We start from the raw sequence: 19,969 nt of genomic DNA on the forward strand, positions 1-19,969 counted from the left end.
CGGAAATGACGAAGATGGGCGCTGGCCTATGATTGGATAAATGTAACGTTAGAAGTAATAACGGCGTTGCATCAAAGTTGAGATTACTATTGTGTTTCGTTTTTCTTTTCTGTGCTTTTTCAATGAACTCCAAATAGCCGCCGTCGCAACAAAAAATATCACTACAACCACAAAGTACGACAGAGGCGCCGGTTGCCATTTCGCCTCTGGTTGCTCTGGCTTTCTTTTTTTTTTTTTGCCTGCGCCGGTCGGATGTCCATATGAAACGCTTGCCCCTCTTCGTTCTTTTTGCGTCTGTACGTTTGCGAGCTGCCTCTTTCCGCATGTGCGGTAGGCTCATGATTGTTGTTGAAACGGTGCAAGTAATCCTTGTAACTCGTCGGGCTGCTCACCGAACAACCCGCGTAGGGGCGACCGTGTTTAACCGCCCATGCCGCTCCACAAATTCCCTTCTCAGAATGAGAAGAGGGAATGACATGGAATGTCATTGTAAGGAACAGCAGACAAAGCCTCCCCAGCCTCGCTGCGAAGCAGTAGCGCCCGCTCAAGTTCTGACAAGTCAGGAGGAACCACGTTTGTTACTATGGCAACGACGTCAACAATACGTTGGAAAGGAGAAGCAACAATGGTGTGCGAGCTTCCCCTACGTAAGAGCTTTCAGCCCATTTCATTGGAGCGCCATCCGACGTCACAGCAGAGTGTGAAATGTGGTCACGTGACCCCGCGAAAATCGAGTTGAGGGCAGGCATTTTTTTTCTTGTATTTTGAATTTTCTAAATTGAATAACTTCGTACTGCGTGCCGCTGTCGCTGCCGTTCTTGCTGCACTAGTTCGTCCGTACTTCAGTCTACGCAATCCACGAGTAAAAAATGGGGGGTTGAAGAGTGTTAGAGGGCCCCTTTAAAACTTTTTAAAGGGACACTGAAATGAAACAATGAATTGGTTTAGGTTGATGAATTGTAATCTGACAAATCTAATGCCGTTGATTTCACTATCATACGCTTATAAATAAAGGAGAAAATCAAGGTCTAAGTTTCATTTGTAAATTTCATGCCTAAATCTCTGTGTGTGGTCACAGATTTTAGTGTTTTTTTTTTGTATTTTGGCGACATTGGCACAACGAAACTTCGTGAAACTTGGTATGTGAAGTCTATGGCACCCTCAGAGGACAATGTACTTAATTTTTACCAATTGGGAACTACGTATGATCTAGCAGACGCTGTCAAAATCTATGACGTCATGGCGTTTAGTGCGGGAATTTCAAGTTGTCGTTGCCTCCCACATATTCTTTTTGCTCATTTTCTCGCTTGCCAAGCGTCTTCCCATGGTAAGAATGGTGTTTTTGGTATTATGAAATTGTAATTTACTAATACGCGAAAAAAGAATTTTTCTTTTTAGTGTCCCTTTAACACTACGCGCATATTCAGTATGTGATTCAATATCTGGAGGCAGTTTTCTGTCCTAATCATATTTAATTTGTGTTCAAAATTTTCAGTATTTGCACACACCTCTTGACAATTAAACATTCCCGAGTTCAATATCTCGAACAATATGACTTGAAATAGTTCGTCTTAATGATAGTTTACTTAGTGATAGAAATTTTGTGGACACATCAACTAATTGGGCTTGATCATTTCGTTTTGTTTGTTAATCCTCAAACAGCACGCTTCAAGTCAATCCCGAGGTGATAATGGACTCCGCTGTGCACATAATCCAGCAGCTGACTCCCCAGCAGCGCTCGGACTTGCTAGCGACCATCCGGACCCTGGAAAACGATCAGGCGCTGCCCGCCGCTCCGAGCAGCGAGTCGCCAACCACGCCGCCCTCGGATGCGGCGTCTTGACAGAATGCTTCAACGGCGCGGCCGCCAAAGTCCGAGCGGAGCCGCGGCAGTCGACGCCGGAAGCGGAGGAGTTGAAGCGTCTCCTCTGCGCCGTGCCAACAATCTTCGCAAAGTCGTTTGCACAAACGCACATTGACGTTTAGGGCAGGGACGATGATCAGCGCGAAACTCTGTTTGCGCTGAATTTGTAATTTTTTTGTTGGGAATCAATCAGTCTTACCTGAACTTTTGCAGAAATGCGAATTGAAATGTGAATTTGTCGGGAAGGTGGCTGCATTGGACGATCGTGTGGAATTTTTCAGGGGCCGTTCGTATAAGAAATGGCTCTCCGTAGATGCCGTTCGTAGACGGATTCGTTTAAATATAACATAGTTGAATCTGTTAGCTATTGCTGCTGCCGTTGTCTTTCGTGTTTCATGTTGTGACTGCCTCTTCTGACCAACTTGCCTTGAGCACTTTCTTCACTTGAAAGCATCCTTTTTGTCTTTCTTCATCTTATGCACATTGGCCTATATCTCAAAAATTTTTTTACTGCCATTGGCACCTGCGCTGCAATGAAAGCTTTCTTGGTCTCAAAGCCGCATACAAGTTTCTGTTACTGGAGCTTGTGTGCTTAGATTTTCCTTTCCGAGTGTGGTGAACTCTGCCTGTGATTGCCATTAGTCATGAAAGTGCGACAATTTCGCTGCACGAATGTTCCCGTAGTTGCCGAGAGCCGATGATACCGTTGCAAACTATGAACATTTATTCCCAGTCACTTGTAAGGCCTACAGTGTGCTGTTTAGTGCAAACTGTCACGCTGAATTACGCGCTTGCACGATGTGTGCATGACGACAAGGCCGTGGTGGTATGCAAGTTCTCCACTGTTGTCCCCGTGGAGTCTTTGATTATCCTGTCTGCCTGCCATAGTAAGTGGCTTGCTATGTGTACTGTGCGCCACATTTTTTTTTCCCCCGCATTTCGTCGTTTTTAAAGACCATCAAAGCAACATTTCAGGGTGGCCTCCGATGTGAGCTGTAGTCAATTACAAACCACCACTCAAGTTAGCATTTTTCATGCAAATCTCTGAAAGTACGGAGAGGGTTTTATTACCATGACCAATTTTATTTCTTGCCTTTCGTTTGCATTTTTGTTAATCTTGGCGAATACGGAAAATATTTCTCAGAACGTCACTTGCTGTATCATTACAGTTATATTTCTACAGTGAGCAGTTTACGTATTCGGTTGCGAGCCGCAGAATGCTCATATCGCACGCTTAGTGGGCATTTCATTCATGTTTAAATGGTTTCACCGGGTGTACCACTGCTCCACGTTTTTAGTAAATGGAATGTCATTCACCGACACGTTCTTTACCCCATCGAAAAATGTAATGGCAGCTACGCATTTTCGGGTGCCATAATGTCGTCCGCCACAGTTTCACCGCAGTCTGATCCGTGCGGCTGGCGACAGAATTCCGGGCTGCACTTTCAGACGAGTCATTCCGGCCCTGCTCGTTGCGGACAAAGTCTTCGTTAACAAGCGGTGTTCGAGCTCTTGAGATGCTGCGGTTTGTTCCGTTCTGTCTGCAGCCGCGATGGCAATCGTCTGGCAAAACCGTGGCTGGCATATCTTAAGCTCTTCTTTTAAAACTAGGTTTGAATCTGCATTTCTAATAATTTAAGGATCTTCAGTGTTTAGCAGTAGCCGACAGTATTCGACACATTATTCATTTAGTCTACTGGGCAATGCACATAGTCCTGCAGATAGTTTTGAGCACGTGTTTAGACGTTTTGTAGACTTTGTAAATATGTACCTTAACTTGACGTTTCAGGCCGCAGCATTCTTTTTGTTTTATTCGCTTAGGTGTAAATAGTATTACCTGGCTTTTGGGGAACTGAATCTTTTTTTTTAAAGAAGCGGGGCGTCAAGACAAATATCAATACTGAGACCAATACTCGTGAAATGTGCTAACTGGCATTCACGGTCCTTATTTTTGTGCAAGAAATCGTGGATAGTATCAACTAATTTTCAATGCCTGTTGCATGACTGACCCCGTCGACGTGCTGAATTATTTTTTTCAGGAAGTGCAAAAGAGTCTTTCGCGTCGGAGAAGAATCCTATTTATTTTTGTAATAACACCAGATGGAGAATGAAAGAAAGGGGTGGTACATTTTCAACTTCGAGCACTTTTTTTTTGTCGGATGTAAATATGTCACCAACGTGCAAAACACTGCATTTCTTGTATCGTGGAAATAAAAAAATGCATTCTCAGTTCTGGTTGCCTCTGTGTTAATCGAAAAATGTTGCTCCTTATTTGGCAAGAACGCACGTATCACAAGGAAATGCCACGCTCTCAAGCCAACATGAAATTAAAAACATGAAAGCAAGATCGTTGCTCTGCATACACATTTATGTAATGCGTAATTGAATGTTGAAATGTAGCCATTGTACAGAGCATTTAATCAGGAAATGTCGCACCGAACCAATAAGACCAACAAAAAAAAACATTTACTTAAACATAACTGATAAGAAATGTATACACATTAGTGCAACATGAAATACCAAGTTTAAGCATGTTGGTATATTCAATTTCAGCATCTAGCGCGGGACGAAAAACAAGGATGGCGTGAAAATACAGCCAAAACTGGCACTGTCTTTGTTGTATTTTTATGCTGTTTTTTTGTTGTGTCCTGGGCTAGATGCTAAAATTCGTACAACGGTTGACCATAGTACACGTGCAGCATAAAGTTTTGAGATGTGATGAAACTTTTAGTTGATGATAAATAGTTGAAGAGCAGAACACCTTTAGTTAGAAAAAAAAAAAAAAACATTTTGCCAGAGCACATTCCGGACTGTAATAAAGTTTTTCCATCCATCCATCTTTTGCATGCCAAGATATGCAGTTTGCAGAGTTGTCATTAGTTTGTGGACTATTGCAAAACTTTATGCCTCAATTTCATTTTTTTCATTAGGATATTTTCATGTGGTAAACATTACAGAGCATGAACAAAAACATTCCATTCAAACAGTTGAGGTTTCCTTCTAAATGCAGCAAGTTTCACTTGCATGGTTTCAGTGATTGTCTAACGAAAACATTTTGGCGCTTCACAAGTAGTACTCAAAGCGGGAAAAGTGAATTGGCGTGCAATCTTAGATGAGGGCTATGACGTTGTGTCATAGCACATGCACTATAAGTATCTGTGCTGATGCGATAGCTTTTCACTGCTTTGCCTAAGACACTCAATCAGTCGTCAACATGAACACGAAATGTTTTTGATGCTTTTACACTCAATTTGTAGTTGAATACAAACCACATGCATCGATTCACATGCGTAATGTCCGAAAGTAATACTGTAGTTATCAGAGACACTGTGATGGAGGGTTTCAGATTAACGTTCGACACTTCGGTACCACCTAAATCTATTCACACTAGTGTTTCAGCTTGCAACGAAACCTAGCTGCCGCAGTCGGGAATCGAACCCTCGAACATGCGCTTGGCTGCAGAACACTGTGGTGACTAAGCAACTATGGCAGGTAACAGAATGATCCCCAATTCCAGGGGTTTCGTAATTGCGGAAATGATCTCACAATCTGCGCCGAGAGGATAGATGATTAAGAATGTCCACCGCAGAGATACATCCAATACTAGTGCATAAATTGCTCGCAAATCAATGGTTTACTAGTATGCTAGAAAGGTAGGTTAGCAGGTAGCAACACGTTATCATTGTGCGCTTTACAGGCCGAGCCCCTGCTAGCGATCTACATCAATAGGATTTTAAATGCTGCAAGTCTGAGGGTCTCAACTGTACCACGGAATATGGCACATTATTCAGTTCTGTGTCGTCACGGTTTGCACCACCAGCGCTGCCCACGTGGGGGCGCCGACGTATTTTGAGATGGCCAATCAAGGAGGATTAACACTGAATAGTATTTCATATTCTATGATTCTGTATAGGCCCCCTGCACGGGGGGTTAAAAGGGGTTATCATATGGGCTTTAGACTGTAGCCACCAGAAGTTGTTTAACATGCACCTAGATCTAAATAGATAGATGTAGATTGGAAATACATGGAGGCCAATAAATGCAGGCTTTTGTAGGCCTGGAATTCGTGAGATTTTTGTCATAATCGGTTGTACCGATTGAGGCATCCATAATCTACAGATACTACGCACAACCACACCTGCTTCTAATTCTAAAAATTCAACGAGTTTGAATCCCAACTGGTATGGCCATTTGCTAACAAGACTGCCTGCTTCAGAACGTTTGTAGCACAGGCACGCCTACTCTGCCAGAGCCATAATGCGACATGCATATCCATCATGCCCACAGCCGTCAAACGCTGTCATGTCACTGTCAAAAGTATCTGTTGCGAGAGTGTTTTCATGTAGCTTTTTCTTTAAAAATGGGATGCCGATGATGTTAAGAGCATTGCCCAATGTCACTGGCATGCAATTTTTGAGAAGTTTCATGAGAAAATGCTATGTCATGATGGATGCTGTGATGGTGACGAAGTGTTTGAAAGCTGTGTTGAATTGGACTGTACAGTTAAGGATGAAAAATTTTTCTCGGGAAATACAAGTGGTTCAGAGTTACTGGAGCACATGCTAGTTGGATGCGCCGCAATAAATGCATCACGCTCAATATCGGACAGTGCTGTTACGACACAGCCTGCTGTCCCTTATAGATGTTCATTAGGAGAGAAGTGTGGATGTCCACAGCCAGTGGCAAATCAAGAATTCAAAGAGCTGCCAGAAAGCAGTTTTCCCTCGAGGCCATGCAGGTATGATGGAGAAGCAGCCCAATAACTCAACATGCCACAGTTGTGAATTTCCATGCAAGAACAGCAAAAATCGGCCAGCATAAAGATAATGGCTTTCAGCAAGAACACATGCACATTATTAGGGGAATTCTTCAAAGAGGTTATACTCGGTCACAACCTGAGCAAAAATGTAGGCACCGCCCACAAAACTAGAGCGCCTGCCATTCACCTGTGAAAAGAGTCGTGCTAGCTGGTTTCCGCTTAAACCGTGAGTAATTTTTCTCAGCTAATGTAAATACTACACATATTAAGAGTTAAAGGTTCGTCGTTACTACCTAAAACATTACTTTTGGCTGAGCAGCGATCTCAGGATCCCCAATTGAATTTACTATGACGTTCGCGTTTTCCAACCTAAAACCAGCAACACAAACATGTGTCTATATGGGAAAGTCAACTACCTGTAACACTCTAAGCACTTGACTCCATGCAAATGAGCAAGCGCTATTGGATGGAGCATTTATGCAAATTCTCTGTGGGAAGGACAGCAGTGGCTGTGGGCGGAGCCGACATTTTTCTTAGGTTGTAACCGGTTATAGTATATTAGAGATTAGGTTAATTCTGAGATTAAAACTTTTGACGTAATCAAGGTTCCAGAGAACCTGTATGAGAGGTCGCAAGCTGGGAGGGTTTGTTAGTGCTCAACATGGCAGGCTGCACAGACAACAGGAAAAAGTGACATTTCAACAAGTGAGACATGCAGACCCAGCTCCCTTAGTCATCACCGATAAAGTCTGTAAAGTATATAACAAAAGCGCAACTAATCTTTTTACATAAAGGCGCATTCTTCGCATCTCGGAAACAACACCTGCATTGTGTGGCAGCGCTTGAGCAAGGCAAAAAATGGGGCCATGAAAACTGAGACGAACCAAACAACGCGATTCCCTGGCATACGAACGCACGTCCACTTTGTGTGGAATCCGCCGCTGCATTCTCGACCTAGAACTGACTTACAGTTTGGGCACGTGACTAGCTCTTTGTTGTTTGAAGCGGTAGACGTGTGTAAAACTGCAGAGTTTTAGGTTGGGTGTAGCAACGGGCAAGCACCGAAGACGAGTTTTTCTCCCGCAAGAATGTACTACCTTGAGGTAATGTTATCATAAGCTACTCTGGCACAACCAACAATCACAGATAGTAGGTTTTGCTAATGGCAAATGCCGTGTTATAACAGGAGTATATGACAAAAACATGCAACAATGTTACAAGTCCTGTAATGCTAGGCATGCAAGATGCCCCCAGAACATGCACTGCACTACGAGTCGTACGAGGCTGCAACAACAAGCGGCATGTTTACAATGTACGTTTGGCACGACATCAACTGGTCTTACTAAAGGAGTATGCGACGACGTATGGAGCATGCATACAACATCATGGCAGACACAACGATTGTAGGATTATCGGCTTCAAACATTAGGCACAGACAGCGGAGGCATAGATACACAAGAGGAACAAAAAGGCGAAGTGTTTTCTGATGCAAGCAATGATCTGCTTTTTGCAGGACAAACACGCTAATAAAAACAAGAAAAAAACACCTAACTGAAAAGATGCACCATGGCTGAAGAAAAGGAATACTTAAGACAACTATATACGGATGCCACTTGTCAGTCACGAACGTGTGTGGTCTCTTCTTCAGATGCGAGTTCAGGCACGACTATCGTTCGTGAAAGATAATTGAAGGATGGCTCACACAAGGAATTCAGGCATAGTGCCAAGTCGCCCGGCTATGCTATTCAACCTTACTAGAAGGTTTGTGTTTAATTTGATTACAAAGATCACATAGCAGCACCAAACATGCTGGCTTGCATTGGTAAAACACAACAGAAACACAATCCTTTAACATAGTGGAATTCAATTCCCTCAGTTCCTTTCACAATATTTTATGGTACCTATAAACTACCTGTCAATGACCCTTCAACACATGAACAAAGCAATCAGACAATAAAAACAACAATATTGCAAAGAGGGCATTAGAAGCACCCATTGGCACAATGAGATCACATATAGTAACTCTTCAGAACATGGGCGGACACATGCAACATAACGCGAGCATATTATCAGGCTCCTTGTCTACTTCTAAAACAGCTGCCTTGTTAAACCAGCTGGTTTCTGCACATCCTCACAATTTGGATCCTGCTACACTAACTAAAAACAACAGAGTTTTCGATTATTCGAGCTGAGCAATAAACAGGTGGCAGTAAAAATGAGCACCTTCCCCATATAAGACACCCGTAAATTAACAGGTTTGAGAATTAAGTCGATTACTATTCTCATGGTCTTCGGTTAGGTAGACCACACAGAACAGGCACAATTACGAACACACTTGGATAACATTGCATCGTGTATAACTAATATATTGCATTGCACCAATGTTTGCACATTCACTGGAACAAGCTGGTGATTCGTGTACAATGCATGCTCGAATCACTCAAAAAAAGGAACTAAGTGTAGCTGTGGCTTTATCAGCACATGGTAAAAGGCCCACAGCTTGTAACCTTCACTCTCTCAACTGCATTTTACACAGGTCATGTAGGAGAGGTCAATGGCATTAGGCTCCTCAATGCCATTAATAAATGCTGCCTGTCTTAAGCTCTTCCATGTCAACAACAGTGTTTTAGTGCAACTGAGAAGCAATGTCATGCTTGTAAGTGGAATGTGCATTTAGGAGATGAAAAGCTGATGGTGGCACCTTGCAAAGCTATGTGCTTAGAGAATTCTTGTCTCGGACAACTCTCTTTAATATTTTCTTTGCGACGATTATGTTGCTGCCATAGACAAGTTGCGAAAACTACAAGGCAGCTGACTTGCAAGAGAGAAATTCACATACAATGACGGCGCCTCCATTGTGCATGAATGCACAGTGAGGGATGGGGATGCACCCCTCTAGATCAGCAATGGCCAAACATTGGAAACGCTACACTGCACGCAAATATTGTGGCGAGGACGGGAGGCACCGCCATTGTACATGAATTTCTGTTGTGCAAGTAAGCTGCCTTGCAGTTTTTGCTACTCGTCTATTTAGGCTGTGAGGCTCGTGGAATACAGTTGATTACGAGCGCTTACGCTTTTCAGTTAACCACCGAGTTGCAAGACGGCGCCACCAACGCAGCTTCACACCTCTACGTCATGACCTACGCCGACACCGTCTGCGTTGCGCTAAAAACTCCCCAAATACTCCATTTCATGGTCGTTTCTTCTACGAGCGAACATCTTCCGAGACGGCGTTGACGAATATGACGTCTTCGTCAGTACCCAGGCGCTTGCGAGCCCTGTCCAAGGTTTCGAAGGTGACGCTGCACAGACGATCGCTTTTCGACGGATTCCGGTAGAGGAATTTTCTCTCCTTGAGCTTGTATCCGCACAAGACGATGTAGTGTCCCTGGTACGGCGCGTAGCGCGCGAATACTCCAGCCATCTTAGCGACGACTTTGTTTTTCTGACACGAATCGCAGTGCAGTTGACCGTGGTCGACAAGAACGATGATTGGTCCGCCGCGGCCAAGGTGATCCAGTAGCTCGGCGACCGTGGTGGACCTCTGGCAAACCGTGAGCCCGTGCGACGCGGCGTCGCGGAAGCGGTCTTCGACCCTCTGGAAGTCCCACTGTAGGGACTTCTTGTAGTAGCACTCCTTCTGGAACATGGGGTTCACTCCCAGGGTCACCGTGGCGTATACGTGGTCGATGCCGAACCGCCGAAGCAGGTAGCACAGGTCGATGGTCCAGGTGCTCTGGTGATACCCTTCCTCGCGGCCTATCTGATCCCTGTTGAGAAGCAGGTCACTGCGCTGTTCGGGCGATAGAACCATCGCTACGCACGACAGGCCGCAGTCCCAAGACAGACTTTGCTCGACGTGAGGGAGCTGGATTTCGACCGAATCGGGAGCGCACGACACCGGAGTCTGGTCCATTGTGGTGGTCTTCGTTGTTTCGGAGGAGTATCTCCTTGTTGACGCTGAAAAGCTCGTTCCTTGTTATCCTAGCTCTGTTTCCTTTGAGTGCGCAACGCCATCACCGCAACGGCGCCCTTTTTTCTTAGAAGAGCCGAGCGGCCCGATTTCGAGGAGAAATGAGCTCTCTTCGATGCAGCATCACGTTCCTCGCGTTCTCACAGCGCTGCCTGCCCCACCATTTGATTTTTCCTGTATTATTCTTGTTTCTATCACGTGACTGGACTGCAGTTTTCCGGGATGAGAAATCTAAATACTTCCGGTATGACGTCATCAAAATTAGTTTTCAAAAGTGCCGCAAGTGAACATGTGTCGCTACCTACTACCACACTAATCGCGGCGAGTTATTGTTTGTGCTCCGCTATAGTGTACTAGAATAATTTTTATTTTAGTACATTATATGCTCCACAATTACTTGTAGAACATTGTATCAATATAACAAACAACGTAGTTCGTTTTTTCACGGCAACGTAAGTGGCGCTACCTACCCACGAGAGTGCAAGGAAAATCAAGAAAAATTAAAAACTAATTTTTAAAATGAATTATTCCTCTATTTTCCTCTACCAAAAACGTGTATCAAGGCTTTTTATTTGCTAAGAAGAAGCACTACAGGTACCTCCAGCATGTATGACCCGTGTCTCCAACTTTTTCGGTGCATGCCTTCGAGACCTTGGTTTCTCAAATCAGCGGTGACAATCACTGAGGCGTGAATTTTAACGTCACGTTTCGGTTTCACGCGTTGTTATCGAAGTTGCCATGAAGGGATATTATTTGCTGGTTACTTGCGCTGTGATCAAAGCTTTTCATACAGTAGTTCCACTGGATGAAGATGTTCGACGAATAACTTTCAACACCTGCACAAAAAGTATACATGAGGCGTCGCGACAACCAACGTTGGCGACAAGGCCCAAACGTTGGCGACAACTGCGTGTCTGACATGAAATACATAACGATATTTAAATGCAGGTCTCACACGGTGCACTTTCGATCGCGATCAAGCCCGATCAGGATCGAATTTCTCGCACGTGATTGGCCACCTTTCGCAACTTAAGTTGGAACAAGTGTTGGAATGACGCTACATGCACAGCCACCTCGGTAAATTAGCCTGGGGACTTTTGGTTTTATGCGTTATGGAAATGCAGAACACGAAACAAAAAGCTAAGGCTGATCGGTCACACAATTCGCAGCATATTACACTTCGATAACACAAGATGACGCCACTTGTACGAGCGCTCGGCAACGCTAACGATTTGTTTGCATACGCCATGGCATACGCTTTCCGTGTCGCATACCCGGTCCTTTTAATTTGAAAAAAGAACACTGTGTGCTCCGAGGCGAGGGCGAAACGTCGATAGCACAGCGCACGCCTCAATAGCGCAGTAATAATAGTAAGAAACATAACAACTACACGATTGCAGGAAGTGAACGAGACACTACTTATGAATCGCGCACAGAGGCGACGACATCGCTAGGGTTTTACCTTTATTTTTCGCGAAATATTGACGCCACCGACGTCGCGGATCACTTGGAGCGCGTACGCGTACGGTTCTCGATGCTCGTGCGAATCACAAAATGAACCGGAGAGTCACAAATGAGCGCGAAACAATCGCGAAATCCAACCTGAGTCTTTGTCGCGTCAGCCATCTTGGTGGGGGACAATAGTGGTGAGAGAGAAGGTGGAGAGGAGAGGTGGAGAGGAGTATGTAATGACATCTTTGTTTTTTTTTCTTGTTCGAGCCGTTTTCTAACCTTGTGACGTTTTGGGGCCTCCAGTGCGATAGTGGTGGCTCGGCCTTTTTTTTTTTTTTCCTCCTACACCTCGTCGTCGACTACGCGGTGCTCTGGGATGTGCGGTGCTCGGGTCCCGAGATGTGATCGTGGTGAACCGAAAATCGTGCGCGCATGCGGTTTCGACGCCGCCGCTGGGAAAGTGTCGGCGCCTCGTAACGAGGCTTAGCTCGCAGAGGGCCCCCGCAAAGTGAACCCACACCCGATGAACGTCAGGTGAGGAGCTCGCGTGTGTGTGCGTGTGTGTGAGGCGGCCCGCCGCTTTTGCGCGCGCGCGCTCTGCCGAAGAGTCATGGAAAAGCTTCACAAGGAACCCGGCGACTACACCAAGGACTCTTCGTCGTTTACGCTCGAGCTACAAAAGTTCCACGAAAGCCGAGGGTGAGTATATATTGCTTCCCGAATGGCGAGCCATTGTGGGGGGAAAGAGTTTGCTCCGGGGTTGGTTCTTGTGTTGCCTCGCGCGCCGGCGTTTTTTTCCTTGCCGGGTTCTGACCCTTGGGTCGTCGATCGCAGGAGTCCGTTCCGTCACGCACCCCGGATAAACGGCCGACAAGTGGATCTATTCGCCCTGTACAACAGCGTGACGGCAATCGGCGGATGGCAGAAGGTAAGCGAGGGGAGGACCGTCTCTCGGGGTTGGACTTTTTTTCGAATTTACCTCGCAAAACGTCGCGCGGGTTCGGTACCGGTCGCGCTCGAAGTCTCGCTCGAGCCCTCTAGACCTCGCGCGCAGCGTCTGCGGTCGTGTTTTTGGCCGCTTTTTCGTGCGTGCGCGCGTTTGAATGACCCGTGGTTTGTGCATCGGCGACGATCGGGTCTAGGTGGGGGAGGGTAAAGTACGGTGGGGGGGTGCGACTGGCGTGCACAACGGTGGCTGGCCCCTTGCTTCGTCGCTACGGACACCTGGGCTGACTTGCGGTCGCCTCGCGGTCTACCGGTCTCCGCGTCGCCCGTCCACTCGCGGGGGCCCGACGAAATTTTGAACCTTCTTTTTCGAAACAAAGACGGGGCCCCTAAGTGCGCTAGGACTAACGTGGATGTCTCTTGGGTCGCTCTGCGGCTGCTTGCATTGCTGGCTCGCTTGCGTCGCAGGCAAACTGTACGGTTGGAGCTCGCAAACACACCATACATTGGCTTTCTGCCGGTTTTTTTTTTTTTTTTCCTTTTCGTAGCTCTCGAGCATTGTGTGACGCCGATCTAGATGTTTTCGCTTTAATAGAAACGGGATCAGTGTGTTCGGCCCGGTCTATTGCATCGTGAAGTAAGAAAAAAAACGCCCGTCTTGTGTTGCCTTTTAGGTGAACGACCTACTCAAGTGGGATTACATTCTCGACAAACTCAACTTTCCGAAGGCGTGCGCCAATGCATCGCTCGCTCTGCGGCAAGTCTACGTCCGGTGAGTGTTTATGTGTTTTGTTTGTATTGCGTGACGCCTCCGATCGTGGAGGGGGGTGTGAGGTATGTAACTAGACCACGCATGCGGTTGTGTTTACATCGTGTGTTAGCGCCGCGAAGTTTGTCGCGCAGTGCACAGCACAGACACGTGAGTAGTGCGGTTTCGCACAGCTCCCCTCACCCGCGCGCTCCTCAGATCTCATTCAAACTCGGTGGAGAGGAGGGTTCAGGTTGGGAGAGGGTGAGGGGGTGCAACGTGCGTTTGTGTTCACTTGCGGTGTTGTCGTCGTAAGTTTAGTTTCCCGGTCCGATGTTCGCGTTCGCGCGCTTTCTGGATCGTCCAACCAGAATTTCTGCATTTGTATTTTTGGGGGTGGGCTTGGGGGGCGGGGGGTGGCTTTTGTCACACTGTACGTTTTGAGAAAACACGGGTCTACAAAAGACAGCAGCTACGATGTTTTTCCGGGAACTGAAGTTTTTAGAAACCTAGAGCATTCGGCGGTAGTGGCGATAGTTTTTGGGGGTTGGTTGCAAACATGATCATTCTCAGAGGGTTTTAGGGGGGGGGGGGGGGGCTAGGACCCCTAGATATGTTCTAGTGGTTGTTTTGTAACCTCTTTTTCAACATGGAACAGTTTGAGTTATCAGCTTTCTCTTAAAACATGCCTCTAATGCACAGTGGGAATGTCGGTTGGAGATGCTCCGCAGACCTTCAAAATAATCTTTTGTTTGAACTCTTTTAGTGCTTATTTTTGCGTTGGGCACATCTCAGTAACATGTCGCACTTACAACCACAGACTTGAACCGTGTGATTGCAAAGGGACGCTGCTTGAACGCGTTAGCATTAACATGCAATTGAAAACTACGGCACTTGGGAGTTACCGGCTTGCACGAACCTGGAACGAACGTTTTGAGGGAAAGAATTTGAAAACGGGCGCAGCAGGACACCACAACCTATTCTTTGTCGCATGCTTGTTCGTCTTAGTAGTAACTTACCCAGCTAGTTAAAAAAAAAAACCACGACGCAAGAGAGTGTGGAGAGAAGTTGTATGGTTGAGCTTTGCCTATCACAGAGGCTGCAGTCTTGCAAAATCGAATTACGATTCATGATCAACTTGATTGGGCTCCGTTATGGTAATGCTCTACGATATGTCGAATTCAAGCTTGTGGCACACATCTGCTGTATCCAGATGTGTGCTCTCACATTTTTGAGTGCGACACATTTTGAGTGAACGTTCTAATGCTCTTGTGATTTTTATGCACGTCTCAGTTTGTGCACTTATCGCGAATGGGGATGCAAAGGGCTCTGAGATATAAAACGTATTATGCCTACAATTTCGCTTCTTTTTCGCATTCTCAGACTTCAAGTTTTCCCTGTAGACTTTCTCATGCTACACGTTATGCTGGGGAGTTTAAAAGGGATGCTAAAGTGGGAATCTGAATCAGTTTAGGCTGATGAAATACTCTTTGATAACTTTATTATTGTTAATTTCACCTTCATAGCTTCATTATTAGATGATAAAATTAAGTCTCAAAAGTGTCGTTCTCAAAATGTCGACAGCGTCGTCACAGATTTCAGTCTATTATTGGTTATTTTTGCCGTGGTTCGATAAGATACCTAGTGAACTGTCACGTAAGTCTCTTGTTCCTGAAGTAGCAACCGAAGTAATGACAGTTATTGCTCGAATATTTATGCACATGCATTGCAAGTTCCAGAATTTGGAATATTGACGGGGGGGGGTTACAAAAATGACAAGAGCGTGCAGATAGCAAAGTGCACAGCAAAATTCGCAACTTGGGCACTGGGGAAAGGTGGAGAAATGCGGTATTGGAAACAGTCTATTTTTGGGGAAACAAGTGTTTAAAAAAAACGCATCTTTGCAGATTGTGTAGGTATATGTGTGAATACAATCTCCATGTAGATTTGCCTCTAAGCATAAAAGCGGATTCAAGCATAACGCTGTCCTTCTTAGTTGCGTTTACACTTTTGATGTTGATGACACTTATTCGGAAATTTGCAATTTGGCATTTGATTATTTATTTGGCTATTTGACACCTGGGCCGACGACGTACTAGGTAGGACAGACAACTAGTAGTCAGTTAGAGCGACAGAATGGTTACCAAGGGATAGGAAACGCAGCAAGGGAAGGCAATGAGTTAGATGGAGTGATGAAATTAAGAAGTTTGGTATAAAATGGAATTGGCTCACACAAGATAGGGTAGACCATTGGGAGAGGCCTTTGTCCTGTAGTGCACTTAAACAGGTTGAAAATGATTTGGCAATGTGTCGCTGTCAATTGAATAGGGCCTCTTTTAATTACACCATCCACCTATGCATTGTCACAATTATTGGATATTTCAATATCGCAGATACTCTCAATGTTGCAAGTTGACTACAGCAAAGGCATACGGGTATGCAACCAGGAAACATGACATTAATGTTTGTAGAAAACAAAGTTTGTTACCTTCTTGTTTGCTCCTTCATTTGTTTAAAATGTTTCTGAGGTTTCACTAGCGACTGAATAGGGCTGTTTCAGTTGTTTCCACGCGCTCGTTTGTCTAGATTCTTATAGTGACTAAATTGAGCATTGGTTTACTCACTACATATTTGAATTTTTCATTGATCACATCAAGTGATTTTGGTGCCCCAAGTAGCAAAAACACAAAGCGACTTAAGGGTACCCACAATCAATATGATTATGAGGCACTTTGTAACTGGGATCTCCTCATTAATCTTTACCATCTGAGGTTCCTTAACGTGCACCTAAATCTGAGCACATTGGTGTGACATTTCGTCCCCATCGAAATGCGGCTGCCATGGCCGGCAATCGAACCAGCATGCTCAAACTCAGCAGCGCAAACACTTTAACTGCCAAGCTACCACTCCGAAGGAGTGTCCCTTTTGGCACAGCATGTATGATGGCGGTAAATTTCTGAACAGGAAGAAAGAAATCGAAAGAGGAAAAAAATTCTTCCTATGATTGAAATGTCAACTGCGCTACTGTTCAAATCGTGATGTCTGAGTGCGAACTCGGGTGTGTTACGCGCGCAGTGCTGCTGATGGACAGCATGCAGACATAGCACTGAAACCGTGGGACATATCTTCCTAGCAAGTCATACCGTATTTTCTGAGGACATACCATATTTTCTCGCATATAACCCACACCAAAATACGGAAGAAAGTGCTTAAAAAGGGGGGATGCAGGTTATAAACGTTTTTTTTTTGTAGAGTCAAAGTTAAGGTGCTGATTATATGTAGGGGCGGGTTATATGTGAGAAAATACGGTGATCATATGAAGCCAGTGCACAACGAAATGAGGAAGTGAATGGGCAGCAATTATCGTTCATTACTATTCTTAAAGATTTTGAAACAACGAAGAAAAAAAAAGGAATGTGTTGTGAAAAAGGCAAAATAGAAAGAGAGGAGATGACATCAAATCGAAAAGCGAGCTCAATTTTGTGCCTACAATGCAAGCATTATGAGTCTTTTGAGATATGGTGGTGACTGAGTCCTGCCCCTCCCTTCGTGGGAACACCCCAATCACTTCATTCAACCATCAGTCAATATGTATTGTTTCTGATACATATAATGAAGGGTTATAAGTGTGACTGGTGTATGATAAGACAATGTGAAAGGGGCCAGATTATGCTATCGCGTTCTACTCTTGAAGAAGAAGCTCAAGTGCCCTCGCCAAGTTTTTTTTTTATTCGGGCGGCACTCCAAAACCCCTTCAAGGGTTTCTTCTTGAGGAACATGTATACGTGTACTTGATGTGGCCCTTTGTTAGCGAGTGCTACAGATGGCCATGGTGGCAAGTGCTGAACAGGGTCACATGTGGTGATCTGAAGCATGTGAACTACGCTGCCGACAGTGGCTTAGGGGTTTGAATGTGAACAAGCAGTTTAAAGTCGTCGGGAAAGTCTGAACTGCAGCAACAGAAGTGATCACGCATGCTGGCATTGCAGTATGTGTGCTAATTCTCCGTGCCTTGTAGCTTTTTCTTTTTTTTTTTTTTTGGCTTTCAGAGCCAGAAAAATGTTGCATGCAGGTGCTGGGAGATGGATGGGTAGTCAGTCTGTGTTGGCACGAAACACGCAACGATATAAAACTATTCGAGTCGGGCTCAAAGGTTGTGCCGATCATTTCCGAACGTTTCCAGGCCCGACGGTTTACTTGACAGCAGAATATCGCAAGAATGTGTGAAGGCATGCATGTGTAACGTATGGAATCTACTCTACTGTCAAGAAAAAAAATGAGCTAGGTGAAGCATGACTTCATACTACATGCAGGTGGCTTGTATTCACGGATGCATTGATATATAAAAAATATATCAAAGCATATGCCAGATATGTATTTATTTTAAAGCCTTTTATTTTCTCCGTTGCTTGATGGACTTGAGCAGATGGTTTTTATGGCTTCCCTCAGCACATTCACCAACCAGAACACACTTGCCTCGGGATGTTCTTCGCATGCATGTGTGGAAAAAGCGTCCCGCATCTCTTGCCAGACAGTGCTCCGGAAAGCCGGCGAATTGCTGTCTGCAGCGCATCGCCTGTTTTCTTTTTCTTTCTTACAGTCTGTTGGAGACTAGAATCCGCTTGCGCAGAAAATTTTCCAACAGTCCGTCGGGGAGCAGAATCTGCTTGCGCGGAAGATTCTGCACGCTTGCGTGTCGAGAGACTGCGCCGCTTTCTAAGCCGTACCGATGCTTCGATCATCTCTCTTCTCGACCCTCGCAAGTTTTTCTTTCGTAGAATATCAATTACATTAGTGCCTTAAGCCATAGCTCATTATAGTTTACCCGAACTTGACCTAAGCTAAGCTCACTAAAAGGTTGCTAAAAACAGGTGCAACCTTAGGGACGTCTTTTTGTTGCGCAACAATAGTAGTATCCCATCTCGCGCGCCTTTGCTTGCTTTAATGCCGTGGGCTCTGTACTTTTATTTGATGTATTGTTGATGTATCCACTTATTCTTGATCCTGTTGATACTCTTGATGAGAAAGTTGGAGGAGCTGAGTTCTCAGGAAAGCCACATAGGCAACCGACAATGGTTAGGTGGCGCTGCGATCGGCCCAGCCATCAGCGCCACGGTGTCGATTCCGCGTAGCGTCGAGGCGGCCAACGAGCCATTTCTACCGTGCATGGCGTGTGTTTGTCGTGCTGTTTGAAGCATGTCGCTGGTTTTGTATTGCGGTTTTAAGGCGATTGAAAACATCGATGCCCATTTTCGACCACCGACGCTTGAAAAGGGACGCGCACTGTACGACAATGACCATGTGTATGGTGTTAAAGAAGTGAACACCGACATCGCAGCGAAGTTCTTGTCACAGCAAAGCAAGCATGCTTACGACGTTGAACTACAAGTTAAGTTGAAAAATAACTATCTTATCCCACTTAAGCGCACAAATACGACCGTATACGTTTCTCGATCAGCTGTCACTTGTTTTATTACTAAGAGCTTGCCTAATATTTGCTGGGTTGGGAAAGATAAGCGAGAACAGAATAAAGCAGCGACACGTGCAGGAGCTGTCATCCGCCTCTTGTATACAGGAGGAAATATTGTAGGAAGGTAACCAGGATGATGCTCGATGGTGCTTTTTTCGCCGTTGACGAAATGCCTCGAGCATATCCTGGTATTCTCGTTCGGTTGCCAAGATGACAGGTCATCGGCACTGAAACATTGAATTGAGAGCAATCAGCTGACACTCAATAACGCGAAAACAAAACGTGTGCAAGTGTGCGCGAGCGAAACGCAAATATCCGAATACGCGACGAGTGCTGAAGCAATCAGCTGACAAGAACAAGAAAACAAAAACGTGTGCGCGAGAGAAGCGGCAATTTCCGAATACTCCACGTGTTAGGCGGTGCACTCCAGCCTTATTCCTGTCGCACTAAGCGCGAGAAAGCATCGGCATTAATGAGCCCGTTCCAGCGGTCTAGTCATCGCCCTGGTGCACAAAGGATCGGCAAGGCACGTTGACAAATTAATGCGTGGAAAAATGCGCCGTGCGTCCAAGCTTTTACGACGTTAGGTTTCACGAGTGACAACCACTGTGCGTGTTTTAACACATGCTTGTGAGCAGTTGTAACGTTGCCGTGCGTTGCACGAATGCTTCCCGTTATTGTTTTTGCTCTGATGTCGTTTAACGAAAATTCGCAAGGGAGGCACTTACTTGACGCGCCGAACAGCTGCGATCCAC

At 45.4% G+C, this 19,969-nt stretch overlaps 3 protein-coding genes across 7 annotated transcripts in view; 2 read left to right on the forward strand and 1 right to left on the reverse strand.

Moving 5' to 3' along the window:
• The window catches only part of LOC119401503 (acetyl-CoA carboxylase), an 86,477-nt gene extending 82,384 nt beyond the window's left edge, over positions 1-4,093 (forward strand). For all 3 annotated transcript variants that reach the window (XM_037668363.2, XM_037668365.2, XM_037668361.2), the window contains exon 49: positions 1,663-4,093. In XM_037668363.2, the coding sequence (XP_037524291.1) occupies positions 1,663-1,843 (181 nt within the window). In that variant the 3' untranslated portion in view covers positions 1,844-4,093. The remainder of the gene's footprint in view (positions 1-1,662) is intronic.
• On the reverse strand, positions 3,916-10,778 carry LOC119401506 (protein GUCD1). The gene has a single exon (XM_037668372.2). It carries the CDS (start codon positions 10,540-10,542, stop codon positions 9,832-9,834), a length of 711 nt encoding a protein of 236 aa, XP_037524300.1. The 5' UTR covers positions 10,543-10,778; the 3' UTR covers positions 3,916-9,831.
• Positions 10,779-12,326: 1,548 nt separating this feature from the next.
• LOC119401505 (AT-rich interactive domain-containing protein 2) overlaps positions 12,327-19,969 on the forward strand; it is a 73,946-nt gene continuing 66,303 nt past the window's right edge. For all 3 annotated transcript variants that reach the window (XM_037668370.2, XM_037668371.2, XM_049418778.1), the window contains exons 1-3: positions 12,327-12,750; positions 12,886-12,979; positions 13,671-13,768. In XM_037668370.2, coding sequence (XP_037524298.1) covers positions 12,662-12,750; positions 12,886-12,979; positions 13,671-13,768 — 281 coding nt within the window. In that variant the 5' untranslated portion in view covers positions 12,327-12,661. The remainder of the gene's footprint in view (positions 12,751-12,885; positions 12,980-13,670; positions 13,769-19,969) is intronic.

This window comes from Rhipicephalus sanguineus, chromosome 8 (assembly GCF_013339695.2).
Source record: "Rhipicephalus sanguineus isolate Rsan-2018 chromosome 8, BIME_Rsan_1.4, whole genome shotgun sequence".
Classification (NCBI taxonomy): Eukaryota; Metazoa; Arthropoda; class Arachnida; order Ixodida; family Ixodidae; genus Rhipicephalus; species Rhipicephalus sanguineus.

What these genes read in the sequence shown, in the direction of transcription:
- LOC119401506 (XM_037668372.2), bottom strand. Translation starts at nt 10,542, where the DNA reads ATGGACCAGACTCCGGTGTCGTGCGCTCCCGATTCGGTCGAAATCCAG.